The sequence below is a fragment of the Elephantulus edwardii genome, unplaced genomic scaffold (genome assembly GCF_000299155.1).
Source record: "Elephantulus edwardii isolate Elephantulus edwardi_28Jun2011 unplaced genomic scaffold, EleEdw1.0 scaffold00053, whole genome shotgun sequence".
In the NCBI taxonomy this organism is placed as follows: domain Eukaryota; kingdom Metazoa; phylum Chordata; class Mammalia; order Macroscelidea; family Macroscelididae; genus Elephantulus; species Elephantulus edwardii.
In genome coordinates this window covers 7,592,689-7,605,991 of record NW_006399803.1, presented here as the reverse complement: position 1 = coordinate 7,605,991, position 13,303 = coordinate 7,592,689, and the positions used below count along the sequence as shown (strand labels likewise).

At 37.0% G+C, this 13,303-nt stretch overlaps 1 protein-coding gene across 1 annotated transcript in view; it reads left to right on the top strand.

Annotated features, from left to right (window-relative positions):
* SMAD1 (SMAD family member 1) overlaps window positions 1-12,263 on the top strand; it is a 99,458-nt gene extending 87,195 nt beyond the window's left edge. The window contains exons 5-7 of the mRNA XM_006887006.1: window positions 3,966-4,187; window positions 8,491-8,747; window positions 11,977-12,263. Of these exons, the coding sequence (XP_006887068.1) occupies window positions 3,966-4,187; window positions 8,491-8,747; window positions 11,977-12,120 (623 nt within the window). The 3' untranslated portion in view covers window positions 12,121-12,263. The remainder of the gene's footprint in view (window positions 1-3,965; window positions 4,188-8,490; window positions 8,748-11,976) is intronic.
* Window positions 12,264-13,303: the final 1,040 nt, after the last annotated feature.

Genomic DNA, 13,303 nt, shown 5'->3' with positions numbered 1-13,303 from the left:
AATAGATGAATGGGACCTTCTAAGAATCAAATCCCTATGCACATCCAAAAACTTCTCCAGCAGGGTAAAAAGGGAAGCCACAGACTGGGAAAAAGTGTTTGGTAATGACATGTCAGATAAGGGACTTATATCTTGGATTTATAAAATACTTGAGCACCACAACAAGATAAAGGTAAATAACCCAGTAGAAAAATGGACACAGGATATGAATAGACACTTCACCAATGAAGACATTAAGATGGCCAATAAGCACGTGAAGAAATGTTCAAAATCCCTAGCTCTAAGAGAGATGCAAATTAAAACAACTGTGAGATATCATCTCACCCCAGTCAAAATAGCAGAATTTAACAGAACAGCAAGCAACAAATGCTGGCGAGGTTGTGGAGAGACTGGAATCCGTATTCACTGATGGTGGGAGTGTAAAATGGTGCAACTACTGTGGAAGGCGGTGTGGCGCTTTCTTAAAAAGTTGCAAATAGAGATACCATTTGACCCAGCAATTCCACTACTGGGAATATACCCTAAAGAGACCATAAATGATATTCAAGCAGATAGATGCACACCCATGTTTATCACAGCTTTGTTCACAATAGCAAGGAGTTGGAAACAACCTAAATGCCCATCAACAAACAAATGGATAGAGAAGCTGTGGTATATTCACACAATGGAATACTAAGTTGCATTGAAAAACAAGGAACTCATGCAGTATTATTCAAAATAGGTGACCCTGGAGGACATTATGCTGAGTGAAATACCTCAGTCACAAAAGGACAAACACTGTATGGTGCCACTGTTGTAGAATGAAGCTGACATCAGGGTGGGGTAAGACTGACAAAAACTGGATAAATTATGTTTACTGCATTGAAGCCGATGAGGGAGAAAATAGTTTAAAAGTAATATATTTTAGGGCGTTATGATTATCGTGAGAGTCCGGAATTGCAGAGTAGCGTATACTTGGGGTGGGGGTGGGGGTGTGCGGGGGGATTGTGTACCAGTGAAGGAGTTTTTCTCTTGCTTTTCAAGGAGAGGTGCGAACTGGGGGTGGGGAGAAAAGTGCAACAATGAATGAATGGAAGTCCAAAATCTTTGTAGATGTTCATTGACATTAATAAAAAAAAAATGAAGGGCGTGGAGAAGAAGCTTTGATAATTACTGGTGATTAGAATAAGAAAGTGAGAAACAAGGAATGATCAATATTTGGATAATAGCCTTAGTGATAGAAACAATGCCAGAGATCATATGATAGAGTTTTGCAGAATTTGCTCATTGGAAATACCTTTCTTCAGTAACATAAGTGGTAACTGTACACATGGACCTAAATGAGTATCCAAAATTAAGTCAACTACATCTGTAGAAGGATTCAGTAAGAAGGATCACTATCACAGGGGCTGTTGGCTGGAAAGACCATCAGTTGCTACAGGGGATTAAACAAGTCCACAAGAGCCAAAATACAACCTTGAGCAAGCCACCTGAATTTAGACACTCTAAAGAATACATTTGATAAATTGAACACTAGTAACCAAGACCAGATGAGTTGCGAGGTGACATTATATATGAAGGAATGGGTCATTTAAAATACAGAAAAGGAGTGAGAAAGGATGCCCATCAGAAAAGACTCTGAAACTTGCTCTTGAGTGTAACTTAAATGAATAGAGGAAATGAGCTGAACCACTTTCAAAGGACGGCTCAAGAAGACAAAGCATTACACTGAAATGTTCAAAGACCTGGAGTGAGAAAAGTAAAACTGAAAAAAACTAAAGAAAAAGTCAAGCCTCAAGTGGCAATATTGAAGGATTCCAGGAGAGAAGGAGAATGAGTTATGTAGAAAGCATTAAAAAAAAAAAAAGATGGAAAGAATACAGAGCGAGAGTACACCAAAAAGAATTGGTCGAAATTGAGTCATTTTAGGAGGTAGCATATGATCATGAACCTGTAGTTCTAAAGGAAGGAGGCCAGGCTGCCCTGAAGGCTTTGGCAGCTCCAGGAAGTGAAAGGATATCAATTGAGACGTTAAAGCAGGCGGATGCAAAACTGCAAATACTCACTTGTTTTTGCCAGAAAAATGGCAAGAGACTGATATTTATGTCCATTTCAAATAAAGGTGATTCAGTGCATTGAGGAAATTAGTGAGCACTGTTATTAATTATTAATACTTGATTAATGTAAAACCTTTCAGAAGAGAATTTGTAAGATTATTACAGCAGTATATCAACCAAGAAACTGCCAAAATTAAAAGTAGATTCAAAGGAGGACATGAAATGAGAGATATCAAGACTGATGTAAAATAGATTTTGGCTGATAACAGAATTCCAGAAAGATTATATTACCTCTGTCATATTGCCTATGTGGATCTGAACAAATAATGAACAACATTATAGAGAATGGAAGTTGCAGAGCACTTAACGGTACTCACATAAAATCTGTACATAGATCAGGAGACAATGATTCAAACAAAACAAGGGATACTTTAATGTAGGGTTTAAAATTAGGAGAAGTGTGCGTCTGGCTTGTATACTTTCACCATATTTATTCAGTCTGTACGCTAAACAAATAATCTGAGGAGCTGGAGTTTATGAAGAAGAATGTGACATCCGGATTAGATGGAGACTCATTAACAACCTACAGATGACTCACCCTTGCTTACTGAAAGAGTGCTTGAAGCACTTAGCTGCCGAAAAGCAAAGACTACAAAGCATTCAGTATGGATTACATCTTAACATAAAAAAAGGCAGCAGTTCTCACAGCTGAACCACATCATGATATATGGAGAAATTATTGACATCTTTAAGGATTTTCTTTCACTTACATACCTTTGCCCCTGAAGCAATTGTCAAGAACACAAACAGCATATTATATTGCCTTGGAGAAATCTGCTTGCCAAGACCAGCTTTAAAATGTTAAGAGGCAAAGACACCACCTTTAGAATTAGTGTGCTTGACACAAGCTGTGGTATTTTCAGTTGCCTCATATGCATGTGAAAGTTGGGAAATGAATAAGGGTGACTGAAGAAGAGTTGATGCTTTCCAATTATGGTGTTAGTTCGAAATCTTGAATCAATGATAAAATGCCATGAACAAATCTATCTTGGCAGAAGTACAGCTGGAATGTAGAAGTGCAGATGGAAGAACTTCGTCTCATTTACTTTAGTGGTGTTATCTGAAGGGATCTGTCACTGGAGAAGGACCTAATACTTGCTAAAGTTGAAGTATGAGTGAAAAGGAGAAAGACCTTCAAGAAGCCAGCTGGGCACAGTGGCTGTGACAGTGGCCTCAAACAGCAACAGCTGTGAGGATGGTGCAGGACCACTCTACTGTGTTCTGTTGGATGTGGAGATACTGTGAGTTGGATCCAACTTGATGCTTTATAAGAACAACGCTCCTTTCTGTACTCTTGTCTTTTGACTATTTTCCTTTTGATGTTCTTTTCCCATTTGGTTTTTTTTTTTTTTTTCACTTGCCACTTGTTGCACTTCACTGGATGGTAACGTGAGGTCTGTGATAAGGTTTATTTCTGCGTATTACCTTGCAAGTAGCAAACTATATAGTTAAAGAGTTCTGCAAATACTGTTGGTTGGTTTGCTTGCTGGCTTTGTGTTTATCTGATAGTCCTTAGAGAAGCATCTAGGTACAGAGAATTTCACACTTGGTAAGTTTTAAGTGCTTTAGACATCACAGATAATTTATGTACTGTGTATTAAGAACTTGGAAGCAAGAGTGGCATCCACTTCCTAAATAACATGCCTCCAAAAACTCTATGAACTTGGATAAATGTCATGAGTTGTAGAGGGGCTTCAGGCCTTTTGTTCATAAGGTCACTATGTGTCATGCTGAAGGTAGTCAACAACAACAGCATATTAAGAACTGATCTTCTGTATCTGCATTCTATGATCCTGAGCCAATTTTGCAGCAGTTTCAGTATTTAAGAGCTAGAGGCAATTAACCCTGATGGACTTTTCTTTCTTACAGATGTTCAGGCAGTTGCTTATGAGGAACCCAAACACTGGTGCTCTATTGTCTACTATGAGCTCAACAATCGTGTGGGTGAAGCGTTCCATGCCTCCTCCACAAGCGTGTTGGTGGATGGTTTCACTGATCCTTCCAACAATAAGAACCGTTTCTGTCTTGGGCTGCTTTCCAACGTTAACCGGAATTCTACTATTGAAAACACGAGGCGGCATATTGGAAAAGGTAAATTTTCCCTTTGACTTTTCGTTTTGGAAAGCATATCTTCTGTGTCCTTGTTCTCTCTGAATAGACGTAATCAGTTCCTATGACAGTAAATATGGCAAACACCAGATGAAGTTCACTTACTTTAGTATGCAAGTACTTTTCCCCAATTTGTATTATTGGGAAGTTTTTATCTCAATGACTTTTGTCAAAATTGATATAAATGAACTGAATAGTGATTTGCTATTTGAGAAATAGGAGCTCTTGAATTCACCACCTGCAAATGATAATTAAACTTACACATTCCTGTAACAAACTAATAGAAGCTTTAGCAGTGAGGAAAAGGACATATAGATATGGAGGAAAGCAAACAAAAACCTTGTAGAGATGGAACGGCGGTGTCAGTGTGAAATTGTGCTTTTTATGTAGCTGTAACCCAGGTTCGATTCCTAACTGACCTTACAGATTCCATATAATGCTGAACAGATTTCATTGGCATTTCCAGGCAAAGATAAACTAGGAAGGTCTAGTGATGAACTTCTCAAAATCGTCAAGTGGATCACAACAGTGGTAGCTGCATACAGCCATGGGGATGGTACAGGGCAAATGGCATTTTGTTCTGTTGTGCTTGAGGTTGCCACAGCAATAAAAACAACATGCTTATGATGCTTGCATTCTTATATGTGTACATGTATGTAGTTTCTAGACCCACCCACTGAAAGGCCAGACTATCCAATAGTAACAAGCTGATCCATTGCTCACATCTTGATCTCTAAAATCATTTTCAGTTGAAAGAAACCACAGCATTTTATAGAAATGACTAGTTCCAAAAATAGGCAAATATGTACAAGATGAAGCTAGAACATCTTATCTCAAAAAAAACCCCAAAAAACAAAAACAAAAAAAAACACCTTATTAAAATGATGGGGCATGTCACCAGAGCCAACTTTCAGGGGCTGCTGGCCACCTCTGGGACAATTTAAACAGCAAATTAGTTAAGTACAGTAATGAACTTTAAATTAATGAAAAGAATGAAAGATAAGTCCTTACCAGGGCTAAATAATAGATGAATGGGTAAGACTGAATACGTAATGTAGAGGGAGAATAGTCATTATTCTACACTCAAAATATATTAAGAATCAGGTGGTAATTGTTAATGTATATTAAATATCTAGAGGAAAGCAGGATATTACATAGTTTTGTTTGCATATTACTATTTTTATCATTTGTGTGCATTGTGTTTCATGTAAGGATATTACATAATCTTAAAGTATGTCCTCACAGACTCCCTATTAATTCCAAGGGTGAATAAAAGCAATAATTACACAGGAGAGAAATTGAATATCTTAACTGAGGATAAAAATTAACATTACCAGCTAGAGATTTGGAAGCAGGAGTGGCATCCTCTTCCTAAACAACATGCCCCTGGACACTCTGTGAACTTTGATAAATGATAGTAGTTACAGAAGGCTTCAGGCCTTTTGTTTCAAAGGGTTTCATTGAGTTGTGCTCGAGCAATTTGACAGCAATCAACAGCAACAATGAGAGATAGACGTCTTATACATATGCATACACACACACCCCCAGTACATATACATACACACAGATAGGGAGCTCTGGTGGGATAGTGGTAAGAAGCTGCCATGCAGTCTCAAAGGCACATGTTTCATATTACCAGTTGCTCCATGGGAGAAGGAAGAGCAATCTCCCTTGTGATTTACTGCCTCTGAAAACCCAATAGAGGGTGAGCTGTGGGTCTTTTCTGACTCGACAGTGCAGAACAACAGCATCCAGATGTGATACCAGAGAAGAACATGGCATCACCTGGATAGTACTGTGCTGAAGAAGAGTACTGAATATCACGGACTGCCAAATGAACAAACAAGTCTGTTTTAGAGGAGATTCAACCAGAGTACTCCTCAGCAAGGATGGTGAAACTTTCTGGGCGTATTATCAGAAAGAACCAGTTGTTGGAGAGAAATATCATGCTGAGAAAGTTGGAGAGTCAGAAAAAGAGAAAGGTCCACCAGATGGAGTGGCAAAGTGGCTGTAACAGTAGTCTCAAACACGATATTGAATGTGAAGCTAGTGATAGATTGGACAGTGCTTTGTTATACATAGGATTGCTGTAGGTTGGAACCAATTTGATGGTACCTAATAGCAACAAATGGATTCACAGGTGTTCCTGTATAGCACAAATGTTAAGTGTTTAAATGCAAACAGAAAGGTTAATGGTTTGAATTCACCTCAAGACTTGGCAGTCTGCTTCTGAAAATTCATTCACATGCCTGAAAACCCCATCAAGGCCAGTTCTGTTCAACACACATAGAATTGGCTTGAGTCAGAAACTACCCAGTGGTGGCCAATTTGGTTCTGATATAAGTTTATTCACAAACATAGGAGAACATAGCCAGCCTCACTAGTAACCATGAAAATGGAAACTAAAACAGTGGTATTCTTTTTGTCTTTACATTAGGACATTTTCTTTTGTTCTAAGTTCATACTCAGTACTAACACAGACAGAATGAGAAAGGCATTCATGCATTACAGGAGAGGCTGCCAGTTGATTTAGAGACTCGAAAGTCATTTGGCAAAGTGGATCAAGAGCCTTCATCCAGTAATTTTCAGGAATCTCTTCTAAGGATATTATCAGAGAAGATGATCTAAAGGCATTTTTCATGGCATTGCTATAGTAGCAGAAATTGTCCAGAATAGTTAAATATTTTATCAATGCATTCATGAAGATACTTTAAATGACTAGTGTGTCAAATTTATAACTATCATTGTCTCTAGGTCAAGGTGAAAATGTATCAATTTTTTATAATCAGTGGGTGGGAAAAAATGTATATTTTTTTTACATCAGGCAAAAAAAATCTATTTCTGCCACATCCTCTATCTAATTGTTTTCTAAAAGTTCTAGCTCCTGTGTTGTTGTTATGTGGCATCAAGTTGCCTGTGACTCACAGTGACCTTGTGTTCAACAGCTCTGAACGCTGTCCTGTCCTGAACCAGTCTCACTATCTCTGACACACTTATCCCCATTACCCCAGTTACTGTGTCAATCCATCTCCATCCAGGGTCTTCCTCTCTTGAACTGTTCCTCCACCCTTCGAAGTACTTCCAAGGACTGGTCCCTCCTGGCCACATGCCAGGAGGCACGTGAGATGGAGCATCTTAGTTCTTAAGACTTCTTAATGCATACATGTAAACACTACATGTAACAGTCTGTGTGAAACAGTAGTTGTCAGCATTGACTTTACACCACACCACTTACCTTTACCGGCAGGATAGATAATTTAACGCCACAAGGGATGTGGGATGTGGCTGTTTACTGGGGAGCCTGTATAAAATAATCTTTTTTTCAGTGGTCTATGGGCTTCATCAAAATGTTAGGATCTTTCCCCCCTCCTTTCCTTTATTTTAAAGGCTAAATAGGATCAGTTTCCCACACTTTTCATACTGTAGATCTCTCAGGAAGAAGTTTGGAGCAGATGGTAGTTCAGTGAGATCAGATTTCACACAGTATGGATTCTTTTTCCAGGTTTAGTTTTTTTGTTAATTGTTGTTGTATTTAAAACTAGACCTTACATCTTACACCTCTCAGCAGTACTTCCTCCACCTGTGGCTTTCTAGTCCCTGTATTTCTTTCTATCCTCTCCTCCCTACCCTAAAATTTCTCAGACAGCCAAACTGCCTAATAAATGCAACAGCTTAAAATGACAAATACAACACACATGGGATTCTCAGGCCTTATTCTACTTTTTTTTCAAGTAAGATTACTCTCTGTTCTTGGCTAAAAGCATTAAACTCTTATTAAAGAAATGTTACTTATTTTTATGGATATTTGTTAGATTATTTCCTGGAGCTCACGTAGACTTGCCCACTGGCATTTAGACATAGCTTCATCTGATGTACTTTGGACTTGTTGCAAGGTGGGATCAGTCCTTGGAGAGGGACATCATGCTTGGGATGGTGGAAGGACAGTGCAAGAGAGACCCTCAATGAAATGGATTGATTGAGTACTGGGGTAATGGGGTAATGTGTTAGAAACAGTAAGATTGGCACAGGATAGAGCAGAGTTTAGGGCTGTTGAACATAGGGTCACTAGGAGTCACAGGCAACTCAACAGCACATAATAACAATTATTAAGTAATAGACTTAACTAAATTTTATCAGTTGTAGAAGACTTAGAGACTATTTTATTTACCTGGCAACTGAATTATAATTCCCTGTAAATTTGTATTTCTATATTGCAACAGTCCAGATGCTTGTCATCTGTTATGAAAATTACAGTGACTAAACCAGATGCCGTATCTTCCTATAGGTGTTCATCTTTATTACGTTGGCGGGGAAGTGTATGCCGAATGCCTCAGTGATAGTAGCATCTTTGTGCAGAGCCGAAACTGCAACTACCATCATGGATTTCATCCCACTACTGTTTGCAAGATTCCTAGTGGGTGCAGTTTGAAAATTTTCAATAACCAAGAATTTGCTCAGCTGTTAGCACAGTCAGTGAACCATGGTTTTGAGACTGTCTATGAGCTCACAAAAATGTGTACTATCCGCATGAGCTTCGTGAAGGTAAGGAAGTGTGGTTCTTGTGGCTAGCATTTCATGTGTATGCTGGACTTTTCCCAGTATATAAATACACAACCTTTTGATATGTGTTCATGAAGCCAACTTACCAAGGCATTTCCGTTTTTAAAAAAATCACGGCACTTTCAAAATCTAGCACACGTGTCAGTTATTAGAAGAATGCCGTTGAAACATGGGAATGCTTGTGTTGAGCATCATTCGAAGCCAGCCTTCATACCTTTGTCTTATTCTGTTGGCACCATTTTAGGTATTGCAGTACTATTAGAATATATATGTTAAATGCTTAATGAATTTTTTAGTTTTGAATTTAGACATATTATTGTCTTCTAAGAGCAAGTTTACTTTTTGCTTTTTAGAACTTTTTGTGATGACAGAGCTTGCTGATTTTGTTTCACAAGTAGGCAAATGATCATTCTGTAAATGTACAGGTCATCCAGGAAATTACTTTCGATTGGTCAGATTTTTCAGTTGTTCCTATAAGCTTCATGGTTTTATTACAATTCAAAAGCTAAGGAGAACCTCATCCGAAAGAGATAAGACTGAAGTGGGAGGTTAAAGACATTGATCATAATAATTGACCTTTTTGCTACCTCTTCTCTTACCTCTGAGAAATAAAAATGTAAAAGATACCACTGAACAGTAAAATAAATAAATATCTGAATAGAGGTCACGAATCAGTTACTTCAGTAACTGAGTGACTTGTCTCTGAATTCTCAAAAATATAAATATTTATACTCTCTTACTTTGAGAAACAAATCTAATTATATATTTGGGTGAGGCCATCAACTTTTATGTTCGCTTCTCAGAAACTCACCTAACTTGTTTTTAAACCTGCTTTGTAATGTCTTTATTATTGAGAATAATTTCGGAAACTTACTTGGTTCATCATCCTTCAATTATGGATGGATACCTTTTCTGGACACTTTTTCCTCCTACTTCATTGCACTACCAACTGATTTTGAATATGGATTATTATCTCTTTAGTATATAAAGGCAGCCTTTTAAAGAGATTGACTTGTACATATACAGCTGCAAAAAATCTTCCTCATTAATGATAAACATTCAGTGTTTAGTATTTGGCTAAAATGAATTTTAAAATGAGGACAGCGACTTGCCAGATCAAAATTTTGGTTTTTTTGGATAGAGGAAAGATGCCATCTTAGGAGTAAAGAAATCCAGATTCTGATTCTGTCTTTACTAAATAGTAAAGATTGAGACACCAGCATTTTTCTCTTAAGCTTATTTTCTTCATCTGTGAGGATGCGGTGTGACTGAGAAATGTTTCCTGGTGGGTCTCTTGTTAGTGAAGCACCACTCCAGAAAAAGTTAGAAGTTAAATGTTATCATTGGGTTTTCTTTCAAACTCATTTTCATCTTGACTACCTGGTCAGTTTTAATTATTTACTTTAAATAGTTGTAAAAATAAAAAAACACCCCTTTAATTAAAAAACCCACCTTTTTTAAAAAGGTTATTTAGTCAAATTTTTATTACTTCATTTATTCAGTAAATTTTATTTATTAAGAGAGAAGCATTGAATTGTTTTTGCATGTATTAACCTTTTTTTTCAATAATATAGGACAATTTTAACATTTTCTGAAAAATACTTTATGTTCAATAAAAAATTTTTCAACAGATATTTTTATGAGCATCTCAGAGAAGTAATGCAAAAATGAAAAAGCATCTAAACTGCCTTCCTTCAAGAACTTATGTTCTAGTATATATTTAATTATAATATAGGATTAGCACTTTAATGGAGAATTATTCATGATTTAGTGGGCCGAGCTAGGAAGCTAGATTGGAAAAGTTAAGGGTAACTACATTTCAATATAAAATTCTGACATGATAAAACAGTTTCTTATAGAAACAAAAACATTGCACACTTTCTATGATAATATTATTTTTTAAATTTTTTATTTATACTAATTTACAAAATTCTAATACATTGTTTTTCAGACCAGATTCTTACAATTTCCCTCACCCTTCTGACCAGTCATTTGGTACATGTCCTCATCATCCCTCTGCTTCCACCTTAACCCCCCCCTTAAGTCTTCATACTCATTCTTAATAATGGTTTTATAGAAATGCTCCAAATCACTGGCACTAAGAGAGATGCAAATCAAAACTGCAGTGAGATACCATCTCACTCTAGTAACAGTGGCAAGGTTTTACAGGGCAACAAGTAATAAATGTTGGAGAGGATGTGGTGAGAAAGGAACACTTATACATTGTTGGTGGGATTGGAACAACCATTCTGGAAGACAGTTTGGCGTTTCCTCAAAAAGCTGAACATAGAAATTCTGTATGACCCAGCTATTCCACTGCTTGGAGAATACCCTGAGAAAATGAGAACTGAGGCACAAATGGAGATTTGTACACCAATATTCATAGCAGTGTTAGTCACCATCGCAAGAACTTGGAAACAGCCCAGATGGATGTCCAACCACAATCAAATGAATTGAGAAATTATGGTACATTCACGTGATGGAATACTATACAGCAGGAGCAATGATTTTGTAAATTATTACCTAACTTGGGAGGGACTAGAGAGTGTTATGCTGAGTGAACTAAGTCCTACAAAGACAAATATTGTATAAAACCATTATTGTAGAATAATATTCTTTAATATGATAAATATTACTTTGCTTACATCTTACATTAACTTTTTAGAGATATTATATAGATCATTCATCATGTTTGTTGTAATTAAAAGTTATGGACCCTTTTCACAAGGAAAAATGTACAACTGCACATACACACAGTGAACACACACCTCCCTCCAGTAATCTGCTAAATTAATTACAACAAACAACTTTTAATTAGGATCTGATAATGTGAACTATTTTTATTTCATTTTGCAACTAAGATTGTTATTGTTGTGTGCGGTCTAGTCACTTGCAACTCATAGCGACCCTATGTACAACAGCCCTAAACCCTGCTCTATCCTGTGCCAGTCGCACTGCCTCTGACGCGCCCATCCCGATTACCCCAGTCACTTAATCAATCCACTTCATAGAGGGTCTTCTCCCATGGACTGCCAGGAAAAAACAGATTCAGCCTTGAGAGTGTTAAACCAGGCTACTTCTTGGAGGCAAGGATTCTAGGGCTTGGTCCGACATACTTTGGACATGTTGTAAGGAGGGACAGGTCCTTGGAGAGGGACATCATGCAACTAAGATTAAACAAGTTAAATGACCTTGAATGTGTTGTTTTTAGGGCTGGGGAGCAGAATACCACCGCCAGGACGTTACTAGCACCCCCTGCTGGATCGAGATACATCTGCATGGCCCCCTACAGTGGCTGGATAAAGTTCTTACCCAAATGGGCTCACCTCATAATCCCATTTCATCTGTGTCTTAAATGGCCTCAGGCTTCTCCCTCTTGAAAACTATTGAGCCTTGCATGTACTTGAAGGATGGATGAGTCAGACATGATTAAGAATTTACAAAGGAGCCTTGATGATACTTGACCTCATGACCAACTGTTGAATTCTGAAGTTTTAAAAATAAGATAAAAAATAATTTTAAAAAAAAATTCAACCACCTTGGTAACATACTGTTGATATCAAGAAGCTGTTTAGTTTACATTGTAACATTGTATTGTAAAATCAACTAAAATGCACACTTTTAGTGGGACTTTGTGTATAGTAACAGGAGAGATGGCCAAGCCAGAGACAAAGTATCTGTTGGAAAATATGATTCTACGGGATTCTTTTGTGTTTGGCACTTTAAGGTCATCATTTGGCAGAAGTTTAGCATTAATTGTTAGTCTTTATGAAGTGTTTTTATCAGGTTTAGAGCCCACTGTTGAGTCTTCTTTTTATGGTTTTCATGATATTTTAAAACTATATGTTTAGTAATGATTTTTTGATTATTTGGGATTTTTTTTTAAAGTAAAGGTTAATTCTGATGATACACAATAGTAATCTTTCTAAAATTGTATGCTGACCATACCTGCTGTCAGATAATGTTAGGCATATGCTCTTTGCTAAATATGTATGTACAGAATATTTGGAAGCTAAGAATTGATTAGACTAGAGGGTCTGGGAATATTTGAGGGGGTGGGGAGGGAGGGAAATGACAACTGCAAATGTAGAATATACTGTCAAATGTCAGCTTGTTACTTTAAAGAAACAGGTTGGTATCCGAATTTTGCTGTTTCATTTTTTTAGAATTTTTACCCTACTTTTAACTTGTTCTTTTCCTCATTCTTCTATCCCATCCTTTTCAAAAAGCAGTTATGCAACTGGCTGATTCATATGACTGTGAGAGCAAATGAGTAATTCCTGATATTCTGAAATTGACTACCTGTATGTTTCAATATCAGTTGTATGGAGTGTTTAAATTTAATAAGCAGTTTTATGGCATTTACATGACCGAAATAGGCTTTAATTTTTTTAAGTTAATTATTTGCCAAACCTAGTAACTCTGTTAACTATTTGGAGGATTTAACAAACATCCCTGTTTAAATCCATTTTAAACTTTAAAAAAATTTTTTTGTACTATGTTTGGTTTTATTTTTTCTTCTGCTAATCTTTTATATT